We start from the raw sequence: 21684 nt of genomic DNA, 5'->3' as shown, positions 1-21684 counted from the left end.
GAAAGCTGATGCTGAAAGATATGAGAAGGTATTTCACAATTAACCTTGTCCTTTAGAAACTCAAATTTTTCTACCAACTGTACCTTACACCTTTAAAAACAAGTTAAAATTGGCACCTCCCCTTTTTCTATTTTAAGATATTTTGCAGTGCCAACCAATTATGGAGGCACCATGGCACACTTTTCTTGGTACACTTTCTGTAGCCTGCAGAATTCTTACACTACCATAGAAAGGCCCAGTTGGGTCTAGTTGACCTCAGTGCTGTATCTTGGCCTAGGCCAACAAGGCCCAGGCCTAGGGCGGCACTTTGCAGGGGGGGGGGGCAGCAAAAAGCTGCACCCTGCACAAAAAAAAACAGCCTTCTCCCGGCTGCTGCACAAAATTGGTCCCCGCCGGCTTAGGCTACACTTTTAGTATAGTACCAGTCTTGTGGGGCGAATTGGGCCAGAGGGCAGGGTCCAGGAGGCTAATCAGTCTGGTACCCCCATAAAGCGGTCACACTGCTACCTGCCGGTATGATAATATCGGCTGGTCATTACATTTGGACAGACTGCAGGCCACCAACCACACTTAATACAACTGGCCCGGTGGCAGCCATGCTAATAAGTGTGGAACTGCAGCCAAATGCTCTGCCTTTCTTTAAACATCCTTGTCCTTGAGCAAGCATAATGAATTGCATCATATACAATTAAGACTTTTAATTGTATATGATTTCAATAATATTTTGGACCTGCTCACCTCATATGTGTCTCGCAATATGTCACTGGATTAGTAAGATTACTCCAGTCTTATAAGATATTTGGACTTGTGTTTGTTGCCACTGATTATTTCACTTATTTATATCATGACTCCAGACTTCCTATTTATTATACAAATACGTGAAATAATCCTTTGTTTACAATCAGTGACAGCAAACACAAGTCCAAATATCCTAAAAGAAAGGAGTAATCTTACTAATCCAGTGACATAAGGCTGCAGCACTGATATGCTGCACTGATGGGCACCGATATTCTGCACTGATGGGCGCTAATAGGCTGCACTGATGGGCACTAATATGCTGCTCTGATGGCCACTGATGAGGCGGCCATGGTGGGTACTGATAAACTGCACTGATTGGCACTAATGAGTGTGCACTAATAAGGCAGCACTGATATGCTGCTCTGATGGGCACTGATGAGGCTGCACTGATGAGGTTAAACTTACAGGAACTGATGAGGCTGCACTGATGGGCACTGATAGACTTTGGTTGTGGTCTGTGGTTTACAGATGACAGGGTGAGTCATAAACAGGAAGGGGTGTGGCCTTTACAGCTTGGGGTGGGTCATATTTAAATTAGGGGGTGCACAAGTTTAGTCAGGCCTAGGGCAGCACAAAACCTAAATACACCACTGGTTGACCTCCAAACCAAAGGTTCCCCATTCTCCCTGCAGTTATAGTCTGCTATGAAAGGATGGGTACTCACTAATGATGAGCTGAACGCCCAGGTTTGAAGTTAATGGGAGATGAATTTTAAATGAAAACAATGACCATTTTCTAGGCGGTTAGGCAAGGGATTGTCAAACAAATGACATGGGGTCTGGATACTGTCCTAGGGAACATGTACGAAAGCAAATTAAAGTTTTAAAAATTCCATTTGGTGGGGAACAGAGATTTTAGTAATGACAAGTTCTGAACTTGTCTGCTAAGTGGCACATTTGTATGATGTATACAATGATCTACAGCAAAACAGATTTTTCCAATGAAAAAAATGCAGTTTAATTATGCCAGCTGTTTCGTTCTGTTTATAAATAAAGCAGATGGGGATTTCCTTCATTTATACTAGGCCCGTATCCTAAATGAGGATCCTGTATAGATGTCACTAGGGTTCCCCCCTCCCCCCCACACAATAAAATACAACAGTGTGGGGTCCCCCTTCGGATCTGCATTTCAAGGCTCAGCCCACTGCAAAAAAAAAAACAAAAGCATGGGGTTCCTCTCAAAAATCCATACCAGCATGCAGCCTGGCAGCCCAGAAAAGGAGGACGACGAGCGTGCGGCCCCCTTTTCCTGTATTATACCAGGCTACATACCCTCAACAAGGGACACCCGTGACAAGGCATGCTGATGAGGACAAGTGCCTCCTCCCCACAACCCTGGCATAGCAGTTGTGGTGGTCTGTGGTCTGGGGGCTTGTTAGAATCTTGAATCCCCCTTTAAAAATAAGTAGCCTCAGATATCGACCCCCCTGTGTGAGGCAGGTATTATTCAAATCATTTCTTTATGACCCCTCCACACAGGTTGCCTCCCGGCCCTTTAGGAGTTTTAAAAGTCAAGCGGCGGAGGAGCGGATTCGGGTTATGTGACCACTGTAATTGTCTGTCAAAGCAAGTGCAAGTATGCACGTATGCATTGGGAGCTTACTGATCCCCACCCACTACCATGCTGACAGGATGGTAAGTCGTGTTCGCAGTTATGTGGCCGTTCGGTGTTAAGGCCCTCCCGACGACAGGCCACACATATGCGTATGGCCAGTGGGAAGATGGTATAGGAGGCAGACCCTAATTCCCTATGCAGCCGAGGTTCAGTTCTGCCAACAGACCATTTAGTTTGGCCGATTGTTGAACTTCTGAATAGCCAAAATTCAGTCTGAACTGGCAGCTCATCACTAGTACTCACAAAGACAGTCAGCCTCTCCTCTGTCTGATTATTTCTCATTCTGTCCTTAACAGAGACAAGGCTGCCTCAAAGATGCAGAGAAAGTGAGTGACTTTAAAGATGTGGTCGATATCAACGATGTTGTAACTGACAATTTCCTGTGTACTGGAGGAGTAGACCCTGAAGTGGATCCCCAGACCTGCAAAGGTAATCTAGAACATTTCTAGGCCAATTTCTTTTTTTTTTTTCTTCGTGCTTGCCAATCTTTCCAAGAATCTGTCAGGACAGTACAAGGGAGCTGCCATTTCTGACTTGGTTTTAAAAGTGCCGTGGTCAGAACTTTTATCCTGTTCCTTAGTCTTTACCCCTCTATGTGTTAAGCCATTGACCTAGAACAAGGATGTGTATACCAGGTGTCAGGATAACTCATATACACATGTCTTTTCCAGCCGTTATTGACCCTGCGCTTTAAAAAAAAAAAAAAAACAAGTCAAAAGTTGACGTTCTCTTATTTCTATCCTGGCAAATTACCTTTTCTTTTGGGAAGACATGGCTGGGTTTAACGATAAAAAGGGGATTGAGACTTTAAATGAGGAATGTGACACGGCCAATTGGAATAAAAAACATATTTATTGTTGCAATAACAATAACATGATATCTGACAAAAATACAAAATGAAATGTTGGTATTGAATGAACAACACTAAAGCTATGAGCTGATGTGCATGTCCCAAAGTCGCACAATTTAGCGCAATTGATAGAGTGTAGGGCTCTGAGTACATGATGCGTATCTGAAAAGACATATGTATCAAAAGGTACCAATGTAATATAATAGTTGAAGAGAGGGGGGAATTCGCCTGGACTTACAAAACAGCTCAGATCTGGTGGTGCATATTGACATGAACCCGCTGAACTCGGCTGAAAGTGCGACTCTCCCAGGAGCTGTGGGGGTGGCAGATAGGGCACGCACATGGCGCAGCTGAGAAAAAGATAAGAGTAAACAGTGAGCAGTGGTGGGGGGGGGGGGGGGGCTTGCACTTATATGGAAATCAAAGGTATATACCGGTTGTACAATGCAGATGCAGTATGCTAATGCCTAGGTGTCTGAAGGTGGGAACAATGTCCCAAATAAAGGGCAAAAATTGAAAGAGTATAAACAATGACAATATGGTGAAACCACGAGTGGCTAAGGACTGTGTAGAGACATAATTGGGTAAGGGAAATGAACACATTAGTGTCCAGAATGAGCCCGCACTGCACCCCCAACGCCACGTGGATGTGTGCAAGGACAAGCATCTCCACCCAGGAGTTAGGTGACTTTGGCAACCCACTCCCGATGGGTTGGTTATGAGTACACTGGATGTAACAATACAGCCAATTCCGCGGCGCCAAGGAATGACGTCAAGCATAAGGTGCAAGGCGTGGCACTGATGCTCAATGGGAAAACACCCGCCCAAACACCCACGCCATGACGAGGGGGAAGCGGAGGGGTCCCGGCGAGCATCGCAGCTCCCGGGTCAAAGAAGCAACCAGCCAGTTCAGCAAGACAGACAATGTAATAACAACAGTGCTGTACCTAAAAACAAAAAAGCTTATACAAGATGAATACATGTGTTGATATACATATTAAATATGACAAAACCACCTAATTAAGGGGGGTCAAACACTGGTGATGGCCATGAGAGTGGGGCGATCACCTAGGGTCCAACAGTAAGTGTAGGTCTTGGTCACATGTCTCCATCTCTAAATTACATAGCAAAAAAAGGGGGGGGGGGGGGGGTTTGGGACTTTAGATAAGGCGCCTGGTGCAAAACCAAGTACCTCCATCCCTACCGAATACAATAAAGGGGGATTGAGACTTTAAATGAGGCATGTGACACGGCCAATCGGAATAAAAAACATATTTATTGTTGCAATAACAACAACATGACATCTGACAAAAATACAAAATGAAATGTTGGTATTGAATTAACAACACTAAAGATATGAGCTGGTATGCATGTCCCAAAGTCGCACAATTTAGCACAATTGATAGAGTGTAGGGCATCAGACTAGGCTCGACGCGTTTCTGTGGGACATATTCCACTTCATCGGGAGCAGGTAATTGATGTGTATCTGAAAAGACATATGTATCAAAAGGTACCAATGTAATATAATAGTTGAAGAAGAGAGGGGGAAATTCGCATAGACTTACAAAACAGCTCAGATCTGGTGGTGCATATTGACATGAACCCGCTGAACTCGGCTGAAAGTGCGACTCTCCCAGGAGCTGTGGGGGTGTACAAATGCCGGCAAATAGGGCACGCACATGGCGCAGCTGGGAGAAAGGTAAGAGTAAACAGTGAGCAGTGGTGTGGGCTCACACTTATATGGAAATCAAAGGTATATACCGGTTGTACAACGTAGTATGCTAATGCCTAGGTGTCTGAAGGTGGGTTTAACCAACCCTTTTCCTTGGAGACATCAGAAGGGGAAAACAAGGAATAGAAAGTTGCAAATTCCCGGCAACCTTACAAAGCTGAAATTTAATTTTTGGATAGACCTGAGGCTTAAAAGTTTTAGGAGGACAACTTTCATCATGCTAGGACATGGCTTATGAAGGTCTTTCCAGAAATCTGGAGCTTATGGGGTTGATTTTCTAATGGCAAATAGACTGTGTACTTTGCAAAGTGCAGTTGCACTTGACAAGTTGCGCTTAGAAAATGAGGTAAAGCTTCACTTTGCAAAGAATATCCAATCACATGCAAGGGGAAAAAAACAGTATTTTTACTTGCACATAATTGGATGATGGAAGTCAGTAGAGCTTCTGCTCATTTACTAAGTTCTGGAGCAACTGCTGGTGCAAAGTGCAACTGCACTTTTCAAAGTGCACAGACTATTTTCCTTTAGTAAGTCAACCCCTATGTGTCTTGCTCTTTCACAGTTCCTTCTTCCTTAAAGTCATTTAACTTCTGGTTTAGCTTTTCTTGTCTGTTATACACAACTGGCCTTATTCGATAAAGCGTGCTAAGTACAGCAACTCATTACAATTCATCTTGTATCATAATGATTCATTCAGATTCATTGCTTTCAGTCCATCCAAAAAGGCAGGCCCGGAGCTAGGAATGAAATGGATAAGCGTAGGGCATACATGACAGGGTGGAAGGGAAGGGGAACCTTACAGCGTGGGGTTAATTATGTAATAAGGAGCAAAGGTATAGTGCTCACTGGATTGGCTGTAGACAGGGTGAAGGGGAGGAGTGTAGGAGCACAGTTTGCAGGAAGGGGTGTGACAGAATCAGTTGGAAAATTTAAGCCATCAGATGAACGTCTGTCTGTCCGAGCTGTAGGAGTCAGCCTGGGTTTGTAGCCTTGCTTGACATGCTATCTGTGGTGGAGCGGGTTCAGCCACAGCCTGCACCTGCCCCATCAGTACGGGCTTGGAGGTCCGTGCCTCTGCAGCTCCTCAGTAGACTGCCCCTCACTGCCATCTGGAGGGCCCTCGTGGGGATCCCATTGGCCTTCCGGCTTGGCGTCCACCTCTTGCTGCGGGTGGGGGACCTGGGGGGTATCCTGGTCCTGTGTCGGAGCTGGCGGGTGGGTGAACCTTCAACAGCCCAGGTCCCCTCGGCCACTGGCAGGCTTACAGAGCAGGCGGCTGCCTCTCAGGGCGAGGCCCCTGGCGGAGTGCCAGCCCAGCTTAGGAGCGTTTTCGTCAGTGGGCGCCAGCCTGTCTCCTGTTGCGGCTGGCAACCCTTCACCGCTACAGCGGGAGCGGAGTAGAGCGTCTGCATATGGCGTTGGCGCCCCGGGATCAGCATGGATAGATTGGGGCCTGGAAGTGCGGCTTGTGGTGGCAGCGGAGCGGAGCCAGTTCATGAGGCGCCGGTTGATTACGTCACTGAGGGGACAGAGAGGAGCCGCGGTTGCTCTGCACACACAGGAGCCGGGAATGACAGCCGAGCAGGGGATGCGGTCCATGGAGGTGGCGATGGCATCCGGAAACATGGCTGGGGGGGCTTCTGGCCCGCAGCAGCCTGGTGAGAGACGTCCTTCTGTGTTTTTTATGTTTCTTCTTCTGTCTCTATAGGGTCCGTGGGCATATGCCGGGGAGCGTTGGGGGGCTGTGCGTGTCAGTCAGTTGGCCAGTAAGACAGGCTTATTTCTGGACAGCTGATAGCTAGTGGCGGTTGCAAAACAAAAAAAAAAAAAGGCAGCAAAAATAGACTTTTGTGTATGTATGTGTACATGTATTTGTATATATGAGTGTGTATATGTATATATGTATCTGTATATGTATGTAGATATATCTGTGCAGGTGTGTGTGTGTGTGTGTATGTGTATATATGTATATGGCTGTATGTATATGACAAGACTTCACAATACAGGCCTGTAGGGGGACAACATTACGACGGACGGGCAGTCTATGTTTGCGTCGTATTGCGTTTCTGGGCCCTTATTACTGCAGAGCTAAGGGAGACGATCTGGACGGGGTAGCAGGTGGGAACCTTTTCTTTACTCCGGTGGGAGGAGTTTACTGTGGCGGGGGTCAGGCCGTTTGAGAGTGGAAATAGGGGGAGGAGGGGATCTTGCTTTCATCCCACTCACCTTCACCAATTGTTTGCGGTATTTTCAATACTGGGCCGATTCGATTCTGGGACAGCACGGGTTACTGGTTTGCCTGGGTTGTCTTTTGCTTGTCCGCTCTTAGGGGGGATCACAGGATGCTTGGCGGGGTCGCATGGCTGCCTTACACTTTGCTAGACTCACATGGTCCTCAGCCTCTGGATATAGTTGATGTCATAGGCTAGAACATGGAATTCGTTCTCCAGGGGGAGCCAGTGGGGCAGTGGCCTCCATGCCTCCAGCCTTACATCGCAGGGGCGTGGTTGAAAATTTAACGAAGGCCTCTGTAGTAGGCCGTGGTTCCTGACGCTTTTCGAGCACTTTCTTTTCATGCATGGGGGCTACAGCTGCGTCAGCAGTAATATTTTAACTGTATTTCTTTATTTATTTATTTCTTCACATTTTATTCTTACCATCGAGGAGAGGGGTGCGACACTGGTTCCCTGGAGCTAGGTTGCAAGCCTTTGCTTCCAACCGGAAATCTGGTTTGGGTGGCACTTGCATTCTGGAATCAGGTTTTGGGGTTGTTTTTTTTTTTCGGATGCTGGATAACTTGTGGGAACATACCCATCAATTTGGGTTTAGCTTTCCTTCAGCCGGGGGGGTGGTGGTTTTTGGCAACGTTTTTGCAGTAGGTTCGGTTGTGGTGCCTGTATGGACTTTTTCAGCCTCCATCTCTGGCACAGTTTGTTGCGTCCCCATTGGGTTGTCTCCACACTCTACCAGGTAGGTTTTGCCTTCGTCCCCACCTTGCATGCTTTAGGGGCGGCTTGAGAGGTTTGGCTCTTGCTCTAGTGGACTGGTCTGGTAAGGGGCGGGTATACACTCTGTCATCCACTACTTGGCTGGGTTCTTGTGTACTGGGCCTACGGATTTTCATGCTGTGCGAACTTCGAAGGGAGGGACATTGCAGCACGTGATGTTCTTTGTGGTGTTTTGCAGGCCTCCGATAAGTTTGGGAATCTGTCATTGTTACCCCCTTTTTCTGGAGCATTCTGATTGACTTTTAGGCTCGAAAAGGTAGGCCTCCGACTCGACCACTGGCGGCACGGAAGATTGAAGTTGGGATTGTGTGTGGTATGCATAAACTTTGGCTTTGTGAACTGTACTTGGGCAGGGCACTTGGCTTTTTGCCGGTAGCATCATTCTGCTGCGGCAGGGTTTATTCTGTCTGCGTTTCTTGGGAAAAACCGTTGGGTTTTCTGGTTCCAAAGCATAGTGTTCAGTTAACCTCATGCATGGGAGCTCTTTTTGATCCTTTACTGGGTGTTTTTCTGGATGGACGGGCCGTTAGCAAGGCAAGCCTAGATCTGTGGCTGATGCTGTGGGTTGCTGGTTATGTAACTTACTGCAGTTTGGGCCATGGTACATGGTAATCTTTCAATATTTGGTCTGTTAGTTATAATTTCTATTGCGCTTGCTGTTGCACTTTCGGGTCGGGCTATGGTAGAAGTGGGGTGGGACCCCGCTGCATTAATTTGGGCTTTGTGGTGTCGATTAACACTATGTGGGCGTCTTTCCACCTGTCTTTCGACTGTTGCCCTGTTTAGTTTTACTTGGTTGTGCCATCATACATTCGTTTATGCTGTCCAAGTTCTTTATGCAGCAACCATTCTAGTTGTCTGATCGCATTTCCTGTGGTCCAGGTCGGCTCGGTTGGTGGAGCATCATAGTGTACTTTGTCCTCTGCGTCTGTGGAGGTTTGCATTTGAGCCACTGCTGTATTGCTTTGAGTTCCCTATATGGGAAAAATGGGAAGCCTATTTTAGGTAGGGTGGGTGGTTTTTTCTCTTATGACTTAGGTGGGTTTGAAAAAGTGGACATTGATCCTTTCTGGTCTTCTTTCTTCGTCCTTGGCATTTCAGCTTCTGCTGTGGGTCCCAAATTTCTATGGGCGCGGATTGTCTACTGCAGGGGGCGAGGGTGGCATGACTGAGTCGCTTTCTGAAACACATGCAACAGTCTGCTGGTCGCCTTCTGGGAGGCTATAGTTCCATGCGGTCTTTGTTAACCTTTTGGAGGATCTACGGATCGGGAACCTGGTTAGTCCCTTCAGGTAGGTGGGAGGGGTTTAGTGCCGGCACAACACCGTGGGCCTTACAATCCCCCCCTTTTTTTTAGCCAGTAGGTGTACGGGGTAGGCAGAATTTTGTTATGGGGTGATTGTTTGCTTGGTTGCCCCGTACTAACTGCACTTCGTGACTGTTTTTCTCAAAGTGTCTCCTTGCATTTCCGGAGCTAGGAATGAAATGGATAAGCGTAGGGCATACATGACGGGGTGGAAGGGGAACCTTACAGCGTGGGGTTAATTATGTAATAAGTGGCAAATGTATAGTGCTCACTGGATGCTCACTGGATTGGCTGTAGAGACAGGGTGAAGGGGAGGGGAGGAGTGTAGAAGCACAGTTTGCAGGAAGGTGTGTGACAGAATCAGTTGGAGAATTGAAGCCATCAGATGAACGCCCTCCCTCCCTCCCTTTTTTGTTTAGTTACTTTAGGTTGGTAATAGTTTTGTAGCGAAAATATGGCGGTTTGGGGTCCTTGAAAGGGTGGAATATCTGGTGTTTTGGGAAAAAGGTGGGGAACCATCGTTGGTATGGTGCCCTCTAGTTGGTGGTCCAATAAGAGTGACCAGGTCATGGTAGACCTGTAATGTGTCTGAGGTGAGCGGGGATTGCCCCCGAGGCGGTGTCTTGCGGCTGGGGGTATATCTTAGCTAGTGGGTGCCACAGACACAATGTTTCAGTAATATGGTACCTTCAAGGACTTCCAACCCAAGTTGACCTGTAATGTTATGTTTTGGTTATTTTATTGTATGTTGTTTATAATAAAAGGCTTTACAGCCATTTTAATCCCACTTGGAGTAACGTGTTTTATTGGGTAGTGGGAGTCAAAGCTTTGGAGTCAGGCCAGGGGTCATTGATAATTGGTGACCTCTGATCTACCCTCGTCATGTATCAAGACAAAAGCACATTGACTGTTGCATTCATTATTGGATATGGCAGGCAATGTACCTATTTCAGGCAATGTAGTAGTAATACACTCTGCTTAGCAATTTAGCAACAGTTTATCAGTTTATATATGCTTATTTTTATCTCTTGCAGGAGATTCTGGTGGTCCTCTTATTAAACAACATAACAAGCGTTACATCCAGGTACAGTAAACCCATCTTTGAATTTCGAGGGGTGGATTGCCAGCATAGTTTTGTAACATGTTTTGCTTTAGCTTGCCTCACTTTCCAGCAATCATTATGCATTGCCCATGTATTTTGGTATTTTTATTTTTTATGCCTGCAAAATAATTTTTCTTCCCTAGTGATCTTCCATTAATTGTTCTCATTACAAACCAGTGCAAGCTCCATACTTTACCGTTCACCTTTTCTTTTCTCTTCCTCCCCTTTGCACTGTCAGAAATCCTTTCGAATTATCAGAAAAACTTTTCCTTCTTCGTTTATTGGAGATCTATCTACTAATTAAAAAAAAAATAGTAGAAGCTGGTTAAAGTTTCTTAATAACAATCCTAACTCTAACCCTTGTTCTAGCTGTCAAAGGGACAACTCACTCAAAAGTATATACAGAGGCTCATGGCCAAGCAGTGGACAGTATTGGCCATTGGCACTTTGCAAAATTAACATTTCCCTTACAATTTTGAAACCAGTGCCTGGAAGCTAAGGAGTACTTTTAAAACTTGACATATTCATCAACATATTTCACAATGGGAAGAGTTGCATATACAGTATATGGGAATTGCACTTGTGGTTCGGTGCCTAAGGGTGCAACACCAAACAATAAAAAATGTCTTATATTTTCCTAAAGTTGTTCACCTCTCCTGGCCACCCTGTGGCTAAATTCTCCATGAGAACAGTTGGGTATAGGGGTATGTGAGTCAGAAGACTTACTACACTGTAGTTCAGGAAACCCAAAATGATCGAAATTTTTGGTTTGTTTGTGCAATTTTAGTAGCTGTGAATACAAACTTACGAAGCATACAGCATTTTGCCTTTCAAGACAATTCTAGCATTTATTTTTAATAAAATAATCACATGATACAAGAGAGCGGAGCAGCAGGGTGTCTAGTTCCCAGGTTTTTTGCAATAACGTTTTGAAATCTTACCCTCTTTTCTGCTTCTACAGGTTGGAGTAATAAGTTGGGGAACAGTGAATAGCTGTAAAGGTTATAAAAGGGAACAGGTCCCTGCAGATTCCCGGGACTTCCACGCTGCCGTTATCCCCGGGATGGAGTGGATAGAAGAAATTATAAAAGATGAACTTATATACCTGAAGTGAATGTTCCACGCTTTGGGGGCAGAGAAGAACTAATAACAATTGTTGTGTGATAACATACTAATATTTCTGCCAAGACTGATATTTCAGCTTTGGATATTGGCCACCATCTTCTTAATGCTCTTGGGGACTCTGTCATTTAGCATCCAGTCATAATTGATGATATAAATGTTTTGGGAGGGCTTTCCCTAAAATGAACCTATACGTTTCTGAATACATCACTCTGAGTGATTGTTAAAAAAAGTTATAGCAAGCTCTGAAATACTTATCTTTCCCTTAAAGTTCTTGTACTTTGGCAGCCAGCTGGTCACATAATCAATGTTGTAGCACTGATTACCTGGTTCCTGCTAAAGGTTGATCTATCTAAAAGTTCATCTAGAGCAAGGCAGGCAGTGGCTCCCATTTCGTAAACAGAGATTACAAAACTAATTGACCAGTTATGTGGCATGCACTGAATTGAGACTGGAGTGTTAAGTATTTCAGCCCTTATATTACTCCTTATTTACCCATCTACACAAGAGTATTGACATTTGTTTATATCACACAATAGGTCCAATTTAAGAGTTAAGGCTACCAATAAAATCAAATTTATTTCTGGTATAGAGTGACAGTGGTAGACTGAGTGTAACAGCCTCACCAAGGAGATCCAGCACACCAAGGTTTCTTCTCAGACCTTGTCTTCTTCACTGGTCCAGTCATCCCCACTTCTTTAAATAACATCTCAAACTAGCAACAGACATGATCTGTGCAGATAATCACACTGGAAAATATTCAATTAAAGGTACAGTTAATGTCTTTCCCAAATGCATTGTTTTCTATCTCAAGCTATGATGAAGAGGGTGTTTTTGGACCCCTGAAATGTGTTGGATACGATTTTGATTGTCCCTCTGACCCATACTGTGGAATAAAGTCGTATCTGGACCTTTCAGCAGTGGTGTGGTGCTTCAATTCACATTTTTGTACACTACACTACAAGCCAAGGAGAATGTGGAGATCCTATTAGGTGTAGAAGCTGCCTGCCTGTGAACTATATCACCTACATCAACATTGTTACATTAAGGCTGCTTTCACACTACTCCATTGCAAAAACACGGTAAAAATGCATATGCTTTTTTGCTGTATTTTTCACCTGTAAAAAAGAACATGTGACTCACGAAATGCAACAAAAACACAACCGCAGGTGCGTTTTTGATGAGGTTTCCATTTATTTATTTTTTTAACCGCACCAAACATGCATCAAAAATGCAGCATGCAGAACTTTAAGGATACAACTGACCCACAACTGACTGGTGTGAAGAGTTCCCAAGGATTGAATGGTCATGCATTTTTCTTTTGGTTTTGGTAAGGCTGATCAGTATGAAAGGCCCTTAAGATAGGATAGCAATACCTATAGGATAATCTCATGGGTCCAATGCTATTTTTCACTTTCTTTAAATAACGTGTCTGCCCCAACTATTTCAGTGAGTAACTGTATCCTCTGAGTACCAGACATGTGGGAACTGTGTGGAAAGGTGAAGTATGGGTAAGCTAGAGGAATCTAACAAGCTACAAAGTATAGTCTGCCCTCATCACACTCCATTCAAAATGGATCTAAGTTTCTTTCCTAAAACTTGTCAACATTTTGTAAAAATGCATACTAGCTTTTAATCATTGCTGTCAAATATTCACTTTGCTTTTTAGTGTGAAACACTGAAAAATGTCAGTGCAATAGATTTTGTAAATATTTCCAGTCAATAAAGAAATATGAATTATGTTCTTTATGGCCTTTTAGTTTACTGTTATTAATTTAAGCCTTATTGTTTATTCTAACCTACCTGTAAAATATATAATATATAGGTGAGTCGTATTACTCTAAAATAGAATTGGAAACAAGGGTTCTAGTCAATAATTATAAATAGAATAGAATACTTTCATAGCAACATGCGGGTCAGGCTTACTACCCTACCCAAAAAAATATTTTTCCAACACTGAGGTGGTAAAGATGGCTACTTAAGACAAATGGCTTTGTAGTATTAATCTCTTTTCTCTGTCTGTGTCTCTTTTATGTTTTATGCAACATTGCAAAAAAGCTAAGAATATATCAGATGGCTGAAATAGTCTGTAACAATGGAAATTCCCATTCTCTCAGAATACGAACCCTGTCTGGATATTTTGACCACAGAACATATATATATCTTCTACAAAAGTGTCTTGGAAAGTCCCTGATGAAAATCACAGATATCACAATATAGACTTTTAACACTAAACTTACTAAAACATTCTGCTAATTCTGATTGGACAATAATATCTTAATACAACCTACTTTTCATATGTCATATAGTATATTTAATCTCAGACACGGAAGAATAAAAATTAGATCACTTTGATCTTTGATTCAGCCATTTTGATTCTTATCTGATCTCTATATGTAGCTACATATTTCTGATTAGGTATCACTGACTAACAGGTAACAGGTATCTGTACCTGAAGGAAAAGATTCCACAACATCTTGGCGAGCTGGAGCCCAGGAGAGGTAGACGTCATCTGAAACGGAGTGAGACACCTGGACTGCGCTGAGAACACTGGAAAAAAACTGGCCAGGTAAGCCCATTGTCTGCTTACAATGTTTTTTCAGTCTTCTCAAGGACGTCCAGGTAACTCTGTTTATTTTTGACATACTACCCTCTAGACATATGCCGGTTTTCGGTAATTCGATATATCGCGGTATTGCATAGCCACGGTATTGTTATTGTGGCATTTTTAAAATACCGAGTTTCTCTGTCAAGTCTGCCTGACTTGTGAATTGATACATTTCAGTGAGCTGGATGACTCATTCACTCACACAGCTAACCCCTTTCAGCATTAAGTCTCCTAACTATAAACAAAAATGATTACATTTGTATCTTTTCCTTCCCTCTGCCAGGGAGAAAGGAAGTTTAACCTCTTAAAGACTGGATCTTTTTCTGACACTTGTTGTTTGCAAGTTAAAATCAGTTTTTTTTGCTAGAAAAGTACTTAGAATCCCCAAACATTTTATATATTTTTTTAGCAGAGACCCTACAGAATAAAATGGCGATTGTTGTAATATTTTATGTCCCACTGTATTTGCGCGGCAGTCTTTCAAACGCAATGATTAGACTTTAATGAATAAAAAAAAAAAAAAAAAAAACGTAACAGTAAAGTTATCCCAATTTTTTTTTTTTTTGTTACACAGAGAATCGTGATCTTTATTCCAAGCTAGAAAATCGTGATTCTCATTTTGGCCAGAATCGTGCAGGTCTAATATACACACACACGCATAGAAGCCCACATTACATTATTATATAGCCATCAAGCAGTGTCTGGCCTACCTGGTGTTGACTGGTCCTGGCGCTCTGATCCGATGGCCTGGTCTTTAAAGGGGCAAATCCTTGCGATCCAGAAGTGGTTAAACCTGCAGGAGGACCGGTGTTTTTATCTATTAATGACTTTACTATTGCTTTAGGCCTGGTTCACATGTATGCGGGTTGGTGGTTCACATGTATGCGGGTTGGTGGTTCACATGTATGCGGGTTGGCGGTTCACATGTATGCGGGTTGGCGGCCCACATTTGCACAGGCATAGCAGCCCATTGATTTGAACGGGCTGCTATGCCCTCATTTTCCACAGAAAAAAGGTGCATGCAGCATTTTTTTAAAATTCAGTGGCCTTGAAATCCATCCTGCTTTTGCACCATGCGACTAACCTGCAGTTCCTGCTCTGGCAAGCTTTCTGCATTTTTTGTATACGTGGGCACGGCATTTAAAAACAGTTTGCGTGTGCAGCAACGGCAGGTAAGTCGCATGGTGCAAAAGAAGGATGGATTTCATGGCCACTGCATTTTTTTAAATTCTGCATGCACCTTTTTTCAGCTGAAAACGCAGGCATAGCAGCTCAAGCCCATTCACATCAATGGGCTGCTATGCCTGTGCAAATGTGGGCCCCCAACCCGCATACATGTGAACCAGGCCTAAAGCAATAGTAAAGTCATTAATAGATAAAAACACCGGTCCTCCTGCAGGTTTAACCAATTAATGACTTTACTATTGCTTTAGGCCTGGTTCACATGTATGCAGGTTGGGGGCCCACATTTGCACAGGCATAGCAGCCCATTGATGTGAATGGGCTTGAGCTGCTATGCCTGCGTTTTCAGCTGAAAAAAGGTGCATGCAGAATTTAAAAAAATGCAGTGGCCATGAAATCCATCCTTCTTTTGCACCATGCGACTTACCTGCCGTTGCTGCACACGCAAACTGTTTTTAAATGCCGTGCCCACGTATACAAAAAATGCAGAAAGCTTGCCAGAGCAGGAACTGCAGGTTAGTCGCATGGTGCAAAAGCAGGATGGATTTCAAGGCCACTGAATTTTAAAAAAATGCTGCATGCACCTTTTTTCTGCGGAAAATTAGGGCATAGCAGCCCGTTCAAATCAATGGGCTGCTATGCCTGTGCAAATATGGGCCGCCAACCCGCATACATGTGAACCACCAACCCGCATACATGTGAACCAGGCCTAAAGCAATAGTAAAGTCATTTATAAACAACACATCCTTCAGGTTTAACCACTTCTTGACCACAAGGATTTGCCCTCTTAATGACCAGGCCATCGGATCGGAGCCGAGCGCCAGGACCAGTTATCACCAGTTAGGCCAGACACTGCTTGATGACCTATTTTAGGCCTGGTTCACAGAGTCTGTACTGACTGACTATATAATAATGTGCATAAGTGAACCAAAGCCCCTAAATTCAGCAATGAAATTGAAGTGAGGTGGAAATTTAATAATTTAAATTTAATAATAGAATACCGTGATAATACCGTATACCGTGGCAAAACCTTAATCAATTAATCGCAGCATGAAAATCTGATACCGTCACAAGCCTACTACCCTCTTAAAAGAACCTAAACTCTTAGTCGGTGTATATATTGTTGCTACTAACACTTGTTGCGAAAGGTGGGGTTGGGTCAACCCTCACCGCTGTGGGTGTCTTGGACACCCACGATGTGTTTTGGTAAGCAGTCTCATTTCAGAGTGTCCATTTGAGATGCAGCAAGCATTACAACCATGTAACTAATTAACCTGCCATTCTATATACTCCTGAGGTTTTCTGCCTCTATGCTCTAGTATATATATATATATGTGTGTATGTATATGTATGTGGTAATAGTTTGGTTCTAAGTGAGAAATTATCTGCCATACTAATTGTTTGATGATTGTGGAAGAACAGTAGGGCATTGTTTCTTTACTGTCCAAATGCGAACCCAGGTCAGAGACTTGGGAGATCTAAGGCAGTTTCTATTACAGGGTAATAGTGAGATAATGGGTAACTGGGTTACCACCGATTCAGCTGATCAGGGGTCAGCGCCAAGGGTCATTAGGACCACTGCCTTAGATTATATGCTCCGGGAGCATGGTTTCTGTGTGACAGCCTATTGTGGTTTTTGTAAATGAAACAAGTAGACAATTCCAGTTATAAGAGAAGGCACTTTTGATATATGGCAGATTCCTTGCAGAGTATATGAAACAGACTTAGTGGAAGCTGATTTGTTAGCAGCAGTTTAATGTGAAAGGGAAAATACAGCAGGCTCTGTGTCTTTTGTATAAAGGAGGAAGTGACCCCCCCCCCCCTGCGCTAGCGTGGTTTCTTCCCTTTGATACAGAGACAAGGGAGAAGATTGTTTCTCTATCTGATAAACAAACAGCATAGGATAGGATAGGAAAATTATAGCTAATGAAAAATAATATTCCACCCTTGGTGCCTGTGAAAAAGGGAATCTTGGTGCAAAGTTTTGAAAATTGGCTGCTTGCCAAGGGGGTTAAAATGTAAATATCTTTGTTCCTATAATAGTTATAGAATTAATTTTTGGACATTAATGGTTACCGCAATTAAAGTGACCATTGAACCCTATTGGCACTGAGCCAAAAGTTTGAAATTAGATTAGCTTTTTATCTGATTATAGAATTTAAGTGGTATTTTAGGGGCACCCTCCATAACCAAAGGGGAACCTCTGGTCAGATTTTTGTAAAATTGGGACAAAGTCTTTAGAGGATATTTGATATCTGAAAGGTAAAAGTACGTTAATTCCTGTCATTATGGGTGTTGTAATGTCTCGGCTGTGTGTTGCCTGAGGTACACAGCTTCACATCAAGTAATAACCAAATCTCAATAAAAGAAGCGCTGGTTTCTTTGATGCAGCCTTTACTGAGATATAATCCATACATGTGCCTTTACATATGAATAAGCAGATATGTGGTGGACATGAGAGTGGATATGATAGTGAAAGTATGGTAAAACTGTAAAACAAACATATGAAAGACAGGTATAAGTATGGCTATTCAACATCATACATTATACATAATTATGCAGAAGATAGGGACTAACTAACATGTGCTTACTAGAACACATTATCTATACAAAGATCTAACATCCCTCTATACAGGCTGAACTAGCAAATCCTTTACTTACAGGCTTTTGGTGTTCATCAGACTGCAATAGATTAGCTTGAGAGGTCCTATGTCTGTTCCCTTTGGAGTCTCACGCTGTAATGGATATACAAGTCTAGACTTGCCCATATCAGAAGGGAGAAGACCCGCCCCTAGGCTACAGGAAAATGGAGGGTCTTAAAGGGACAGACACTGCTGAGTGCAGAGCACATGAAATATAGTGCGAAGGCAGCACACTCCCCACCTGGCATACTTTTTGTTATGCCACTAACCATTGGACAGAAGTAAAACGACTTCAGAAATTGGCCTAGCATACACCTTGGGAGTGCCCTGTCTAACAACTCTAACTTCAACTTTTCTAACTTTAGCATCACTACTAGGATCAGTTCCCACAATGAGTCCAATAGGCCACTCGTTCCTGTGGGCCTGAGTGTCTTTTAGTAAGACAACGTCTCCAATTTGTAAGTTGGGCTTGTCATCTTGCCATTTCTTGCGTGACTGCAGTGTCCCCAGGTATTCTTGTCTCCACCTCTTCCAGAAAATGTCCGCAAGACTTTGAACTTGTCTCCATTGTTTGGTGTACAAGTCCTTGAGGTCAAAGTCTCCTGTGGGAGCTGTCACTGGTTGCATCTTCTGGGTCAGCAACATTGCAGGTGTCAAGACTGCCGGCATCTCCGGATCTGTGGACACTGGAACCAAAGGTCTGGCGTTTATAATGGCCATGACTTCAGCCATTAGTGTAGTCAAAGCTTCATGTGTGAGGCGAGTGGATCCAACCTTCAGGAGCATAACATCCAGAATGCGACGTGCTACTCCTATCATCCTCTCCCAAGCTCCTCCCATATGCGATGCGTGAGGAGGATTAAAAGTCCAAGTGCATCCTTGGTCTTGAATATAGGAACCTGTTTTAGAGTCTTTAGAGATGATCTTCAATTCCTTGCAGGCCCCAATAAAGTTTGTACCACGGTCTGAACGAATCAATTTTGCTGGTCCTCGGATAGAGAAAAATCTTCTCAAGGCGTTGATGAAACTTGAAGTGGATAAAGATTCAATCACTTTGATGTGAACTGCTCTGGTACTCAGGCAAGAGAACAAAACAGCCCAACGCTTACTTTCAGCACTGCCTCCTCTGGTCTTGCGAGAAGAGATGTTCCAAGGGCCAAAAACGTCTAGACCTACATGAGTGAACGGAGGATCTGAAGCAAGTCTGTCTGCAGGTAAGTTTGACATCTTCTGAACCTCAAGTTTCCCTCTAATCTTCTTGCAGATCACGGATTTGCTGATCACACTGGAGACTAGTCTCTTACCTCCTATGATCCACAATCCTGCTAACCGTGCTGCTCCTTCAGTGAAGTGTCGTCCTTGATGTGTGACTTGCTCGTGATAGTGTCTCACTAGAAGAAGAGCGATGTGATGATTCTTGGGTATGATGAAGGGATGTCTCTCTTGGATAGTCATATCCGCTGCCGACAGGCGACCTCCAATTCTTAACACTACGTCTTCGTCGAGGATAGGGTTCAACTTCTTGAGGGAGCTGTGTCGAGAAATCTCTTCCTTTTTCAGAAGGCTTTGGATTTCTTCTTTAAAGACTTCCTGCTGGATGCATCTGATTATCGTGACCTTGGCTTGTTCAAGGTGGTCTTTGCTACGCTGATCAGTATTGGTAGCTCTGCAGGAGTATCTGGCTAGACAGATAAGTTTTCCGATGGCACGGATCAGCGACTTCCAGCTGGAAAACCTTTCAAATCTATGGGCGCCCAGACTGTCTCTTGTAACTAAAGTCTTGCAAACTGCAACTTGAGGTCTTACCTCTTCGTCTTGATCTGGTTCTATGAGCTGAAAAGTCTCTACCTGAGTAGTCTCCTTGGTTTCTGGCTTACCAAGAAAGGAAGGACCTACGAACCAGTTAGTTTGCTTGAGTACAGCGGCTGACATCAGTCTTGTCCCGTGATCAGCTGGGTTCTTGTCCGTGCTGATGTGATGCCACTGTTCTGGACTTGTAGACTTTCTGATACGTGTCACTCTGTTGGCCACGTATGTATAAAATCTTCTTGAAGCGTTGTAAATATATCCTAACACAATCTTGCTGTCTGTATACCACAGGAACCTTAAGTAGTCTCTGTGATCTTCTCGAACAAGGAAACAGTAGAACATCTGCTGTACGTCTGCTGTTCTGCTATGAGTTCTTTTCTGAACCTGATGAGTACTCCCAGGAGTGTATTGTTCAGGTCAGGTCCGCTGAGAAGGACATCATTTAGTGAGATGCCTTCGTGCTTCGCACTAGAGTCAAATACTACACGTATCTGACCTGGTTTCTGAGGATGGTACACCCCAAATATTGGTAAGTACCAGTGTTCTTGGTTTTCCTGTAGTGGTGATGCCCTTTCTGCTTGCTCGTTGTCAAAGATCTTTTGCATGAAGGCTTGGAAGTGTTTCTTCATACTTGGCTTTCTTTGTAGAGTGCGTTGCAACGACGTGAAGCGTTTTTCAGCTTGTACCCTGTTGTCAGGAAGGCGATAGCGTGGTGACCGGAATGGTAGAGGGGCTACCCAGCTGCCTGACTTGTCTCTGAAGACTTCTCTGTCCATGATCTCAAGGAAGAGTGTATCTTCCACTGAGGGTGCTGGATTGTCGTTGTCTCGTGTTCTTTCAAACACTTTGCAGCCCAGTTCATCTGTATCTCCAGTTGAGGCTAAGTCTTCCATGCACCTCTGGATACTCCGATGATGTGTTGGGTTACCTAATCTCTCTTTAATGTGTAGACTGTTGGTACATGGGTAAAAAGAAGATGTATGACCATTCTGTAACAGATGTGTTCTGTAAACATTTACCTTTGCTGGTCTGTGCAGTCCGTCTAGACATACCTCTCCAACGATGACCCATCCGAGATCAAGGCGCTGTGCAAATGGTGCGTTGTGTGGCCCATTGTACTGTTCTCTGACTTTGTGCACTCTGAGGATATCTCTCCCAAGTAGAAGGGTGATTGCAGCATCTGGATCTAGTGCTGGTATCTGGTCGGCTATTCTCACTAGATGAGGGTGATGACGAGCAACTTCAGGTGTGGGGATCTCTGACTTGTCGTCTGGTATCTCATCACATTCTATGAGGGTAGGAAGAGTCACCTTTGTCTTTCCATCTAATGACTAGATGATGTAGTTGTTTGCTCTTCTCCCTGTCGTCTCTACAACTCCAGAACAAGTCTTCAAGGTGTATGGAGTTGGACTTCCTCTGTCACTGAAGAGGTCAAAGAACTCTGTTTTTGCTAGAGATCTGTTACTCTGTTCATCCAAGACTGTGTACATCTTGATTGCCTTTTCTCTGAAACCTGCAGGATACACCTTGACTAAGCATATCTTGGAGCATGATCTAGGACGGCCCTGTTCTGTACAGATCTCTGTGCACTTGGAGGATACCGCTGGCGTTGTACTCTCGCCTTGCTCCCCACCATGATCTTCTTGAGTTGCTGGAACTTCTTGCTTCCATGGTGGTGGTCCTGGGTGCAGTGTTGACAGGTGTCTGTCACTGTTGCACTCTGTGCATTGTATGGTTTTTGTACAGTCTTTTGCAAGATGTTGAATTGAAGCACAACATCTGAAACAAATGCGATTGTCTTTAAGGTAAGCTTTGCGCTCTTCTAATGTCTTACTTCTGAAACTGCGACATTTTCTTAGTGGGTGAGGCTTGTTGTGGATCGGACATATTTTGTCTGGCTCCTCCACTTTC

At 43.9% G+C, this 21684-nt stretch overlaps 2 protein-coding genes and 1 long non-coding RNA gene across 3 annotated transcripts in view; 1 reads left to right on the top strand and 2 right to left on the bottom strand.

Annotated features, from left to right (window-relative positions):
- Positions 1 to 11575, top strand: part of LOC309559994 (complement factor B-like) — a 135980-nt gene extending 124405 nt beyond the window's left edge. Inside the window, exons 16-18 of the mRNA XM_082263475.1 lie at positions 2709 to 2841; positions 10343 to 10392; positions 11372 to 11575. Of these exons, the coding sequence (XP_082119601.1) occupies positions 2709 to 2841; positions 10343 to 10392; positions 11372 to 11524 (336 nt within the window). The 3' untranslated portion in view covers positions 11525 to 11575. The remainder of the gene's footprint in view (positions 1 to 2708; positions 2842 to 10342; positions 10393 to 11371) is intronic.
- Positions 11576 to 12234: 659 nt separating this feature from the next.
- The window catches only part of LOC309560041, a 156877-nt gene continuing 147427 nt past the window's right edge, over positions 12235 to 21684 (bottom strand). The window contains exon 2 of the long non-coding RNA XR_014225489.1: positions 12235 to 12443. This is a non-coding gene — a long non-coding RNA (uncharacterized lncRNA). The remainder of the gene's footprint in view (positions 12444 to 21684) is intronic.
- On the bottom strand, positions 18229 to 20046 carry LOC309559414 (uncharacterized protein; the record flags this gene model as incomplete). The annotated part of the gene is made up of 2 exons (XM_082262673.1): positions 19486 to 20046; positions 18229 to 18549 (listed from the first exon to the last, which is right to left on the bottom strand). The coding sequence occupies exons 1-2, from the start codon at positions 19894 to 19896 to the stop codon at positions 18229 to 18231; spliced, it is 732 nt and encodes a 243-aa protein (XP_082118799.1). The 5' UTR covers positions 19897 to 20046.

The sequence above is a fragment of the Pelophylax lessonae genome (assembly GCF_965119305.1).
Source record: "Pelophylax lessonae genome assembly, chromosome: 7".
NCBI lineage: Eukaryota > Metazoa > Chordata > Amphibia > Anura > Ranidae > Pelophylax > Pelophylax lessonae.
Note: the sequence above shows the minus strand (reverse complement) of the source record. Positions and strands in the feature narration are given on the sequence as shown.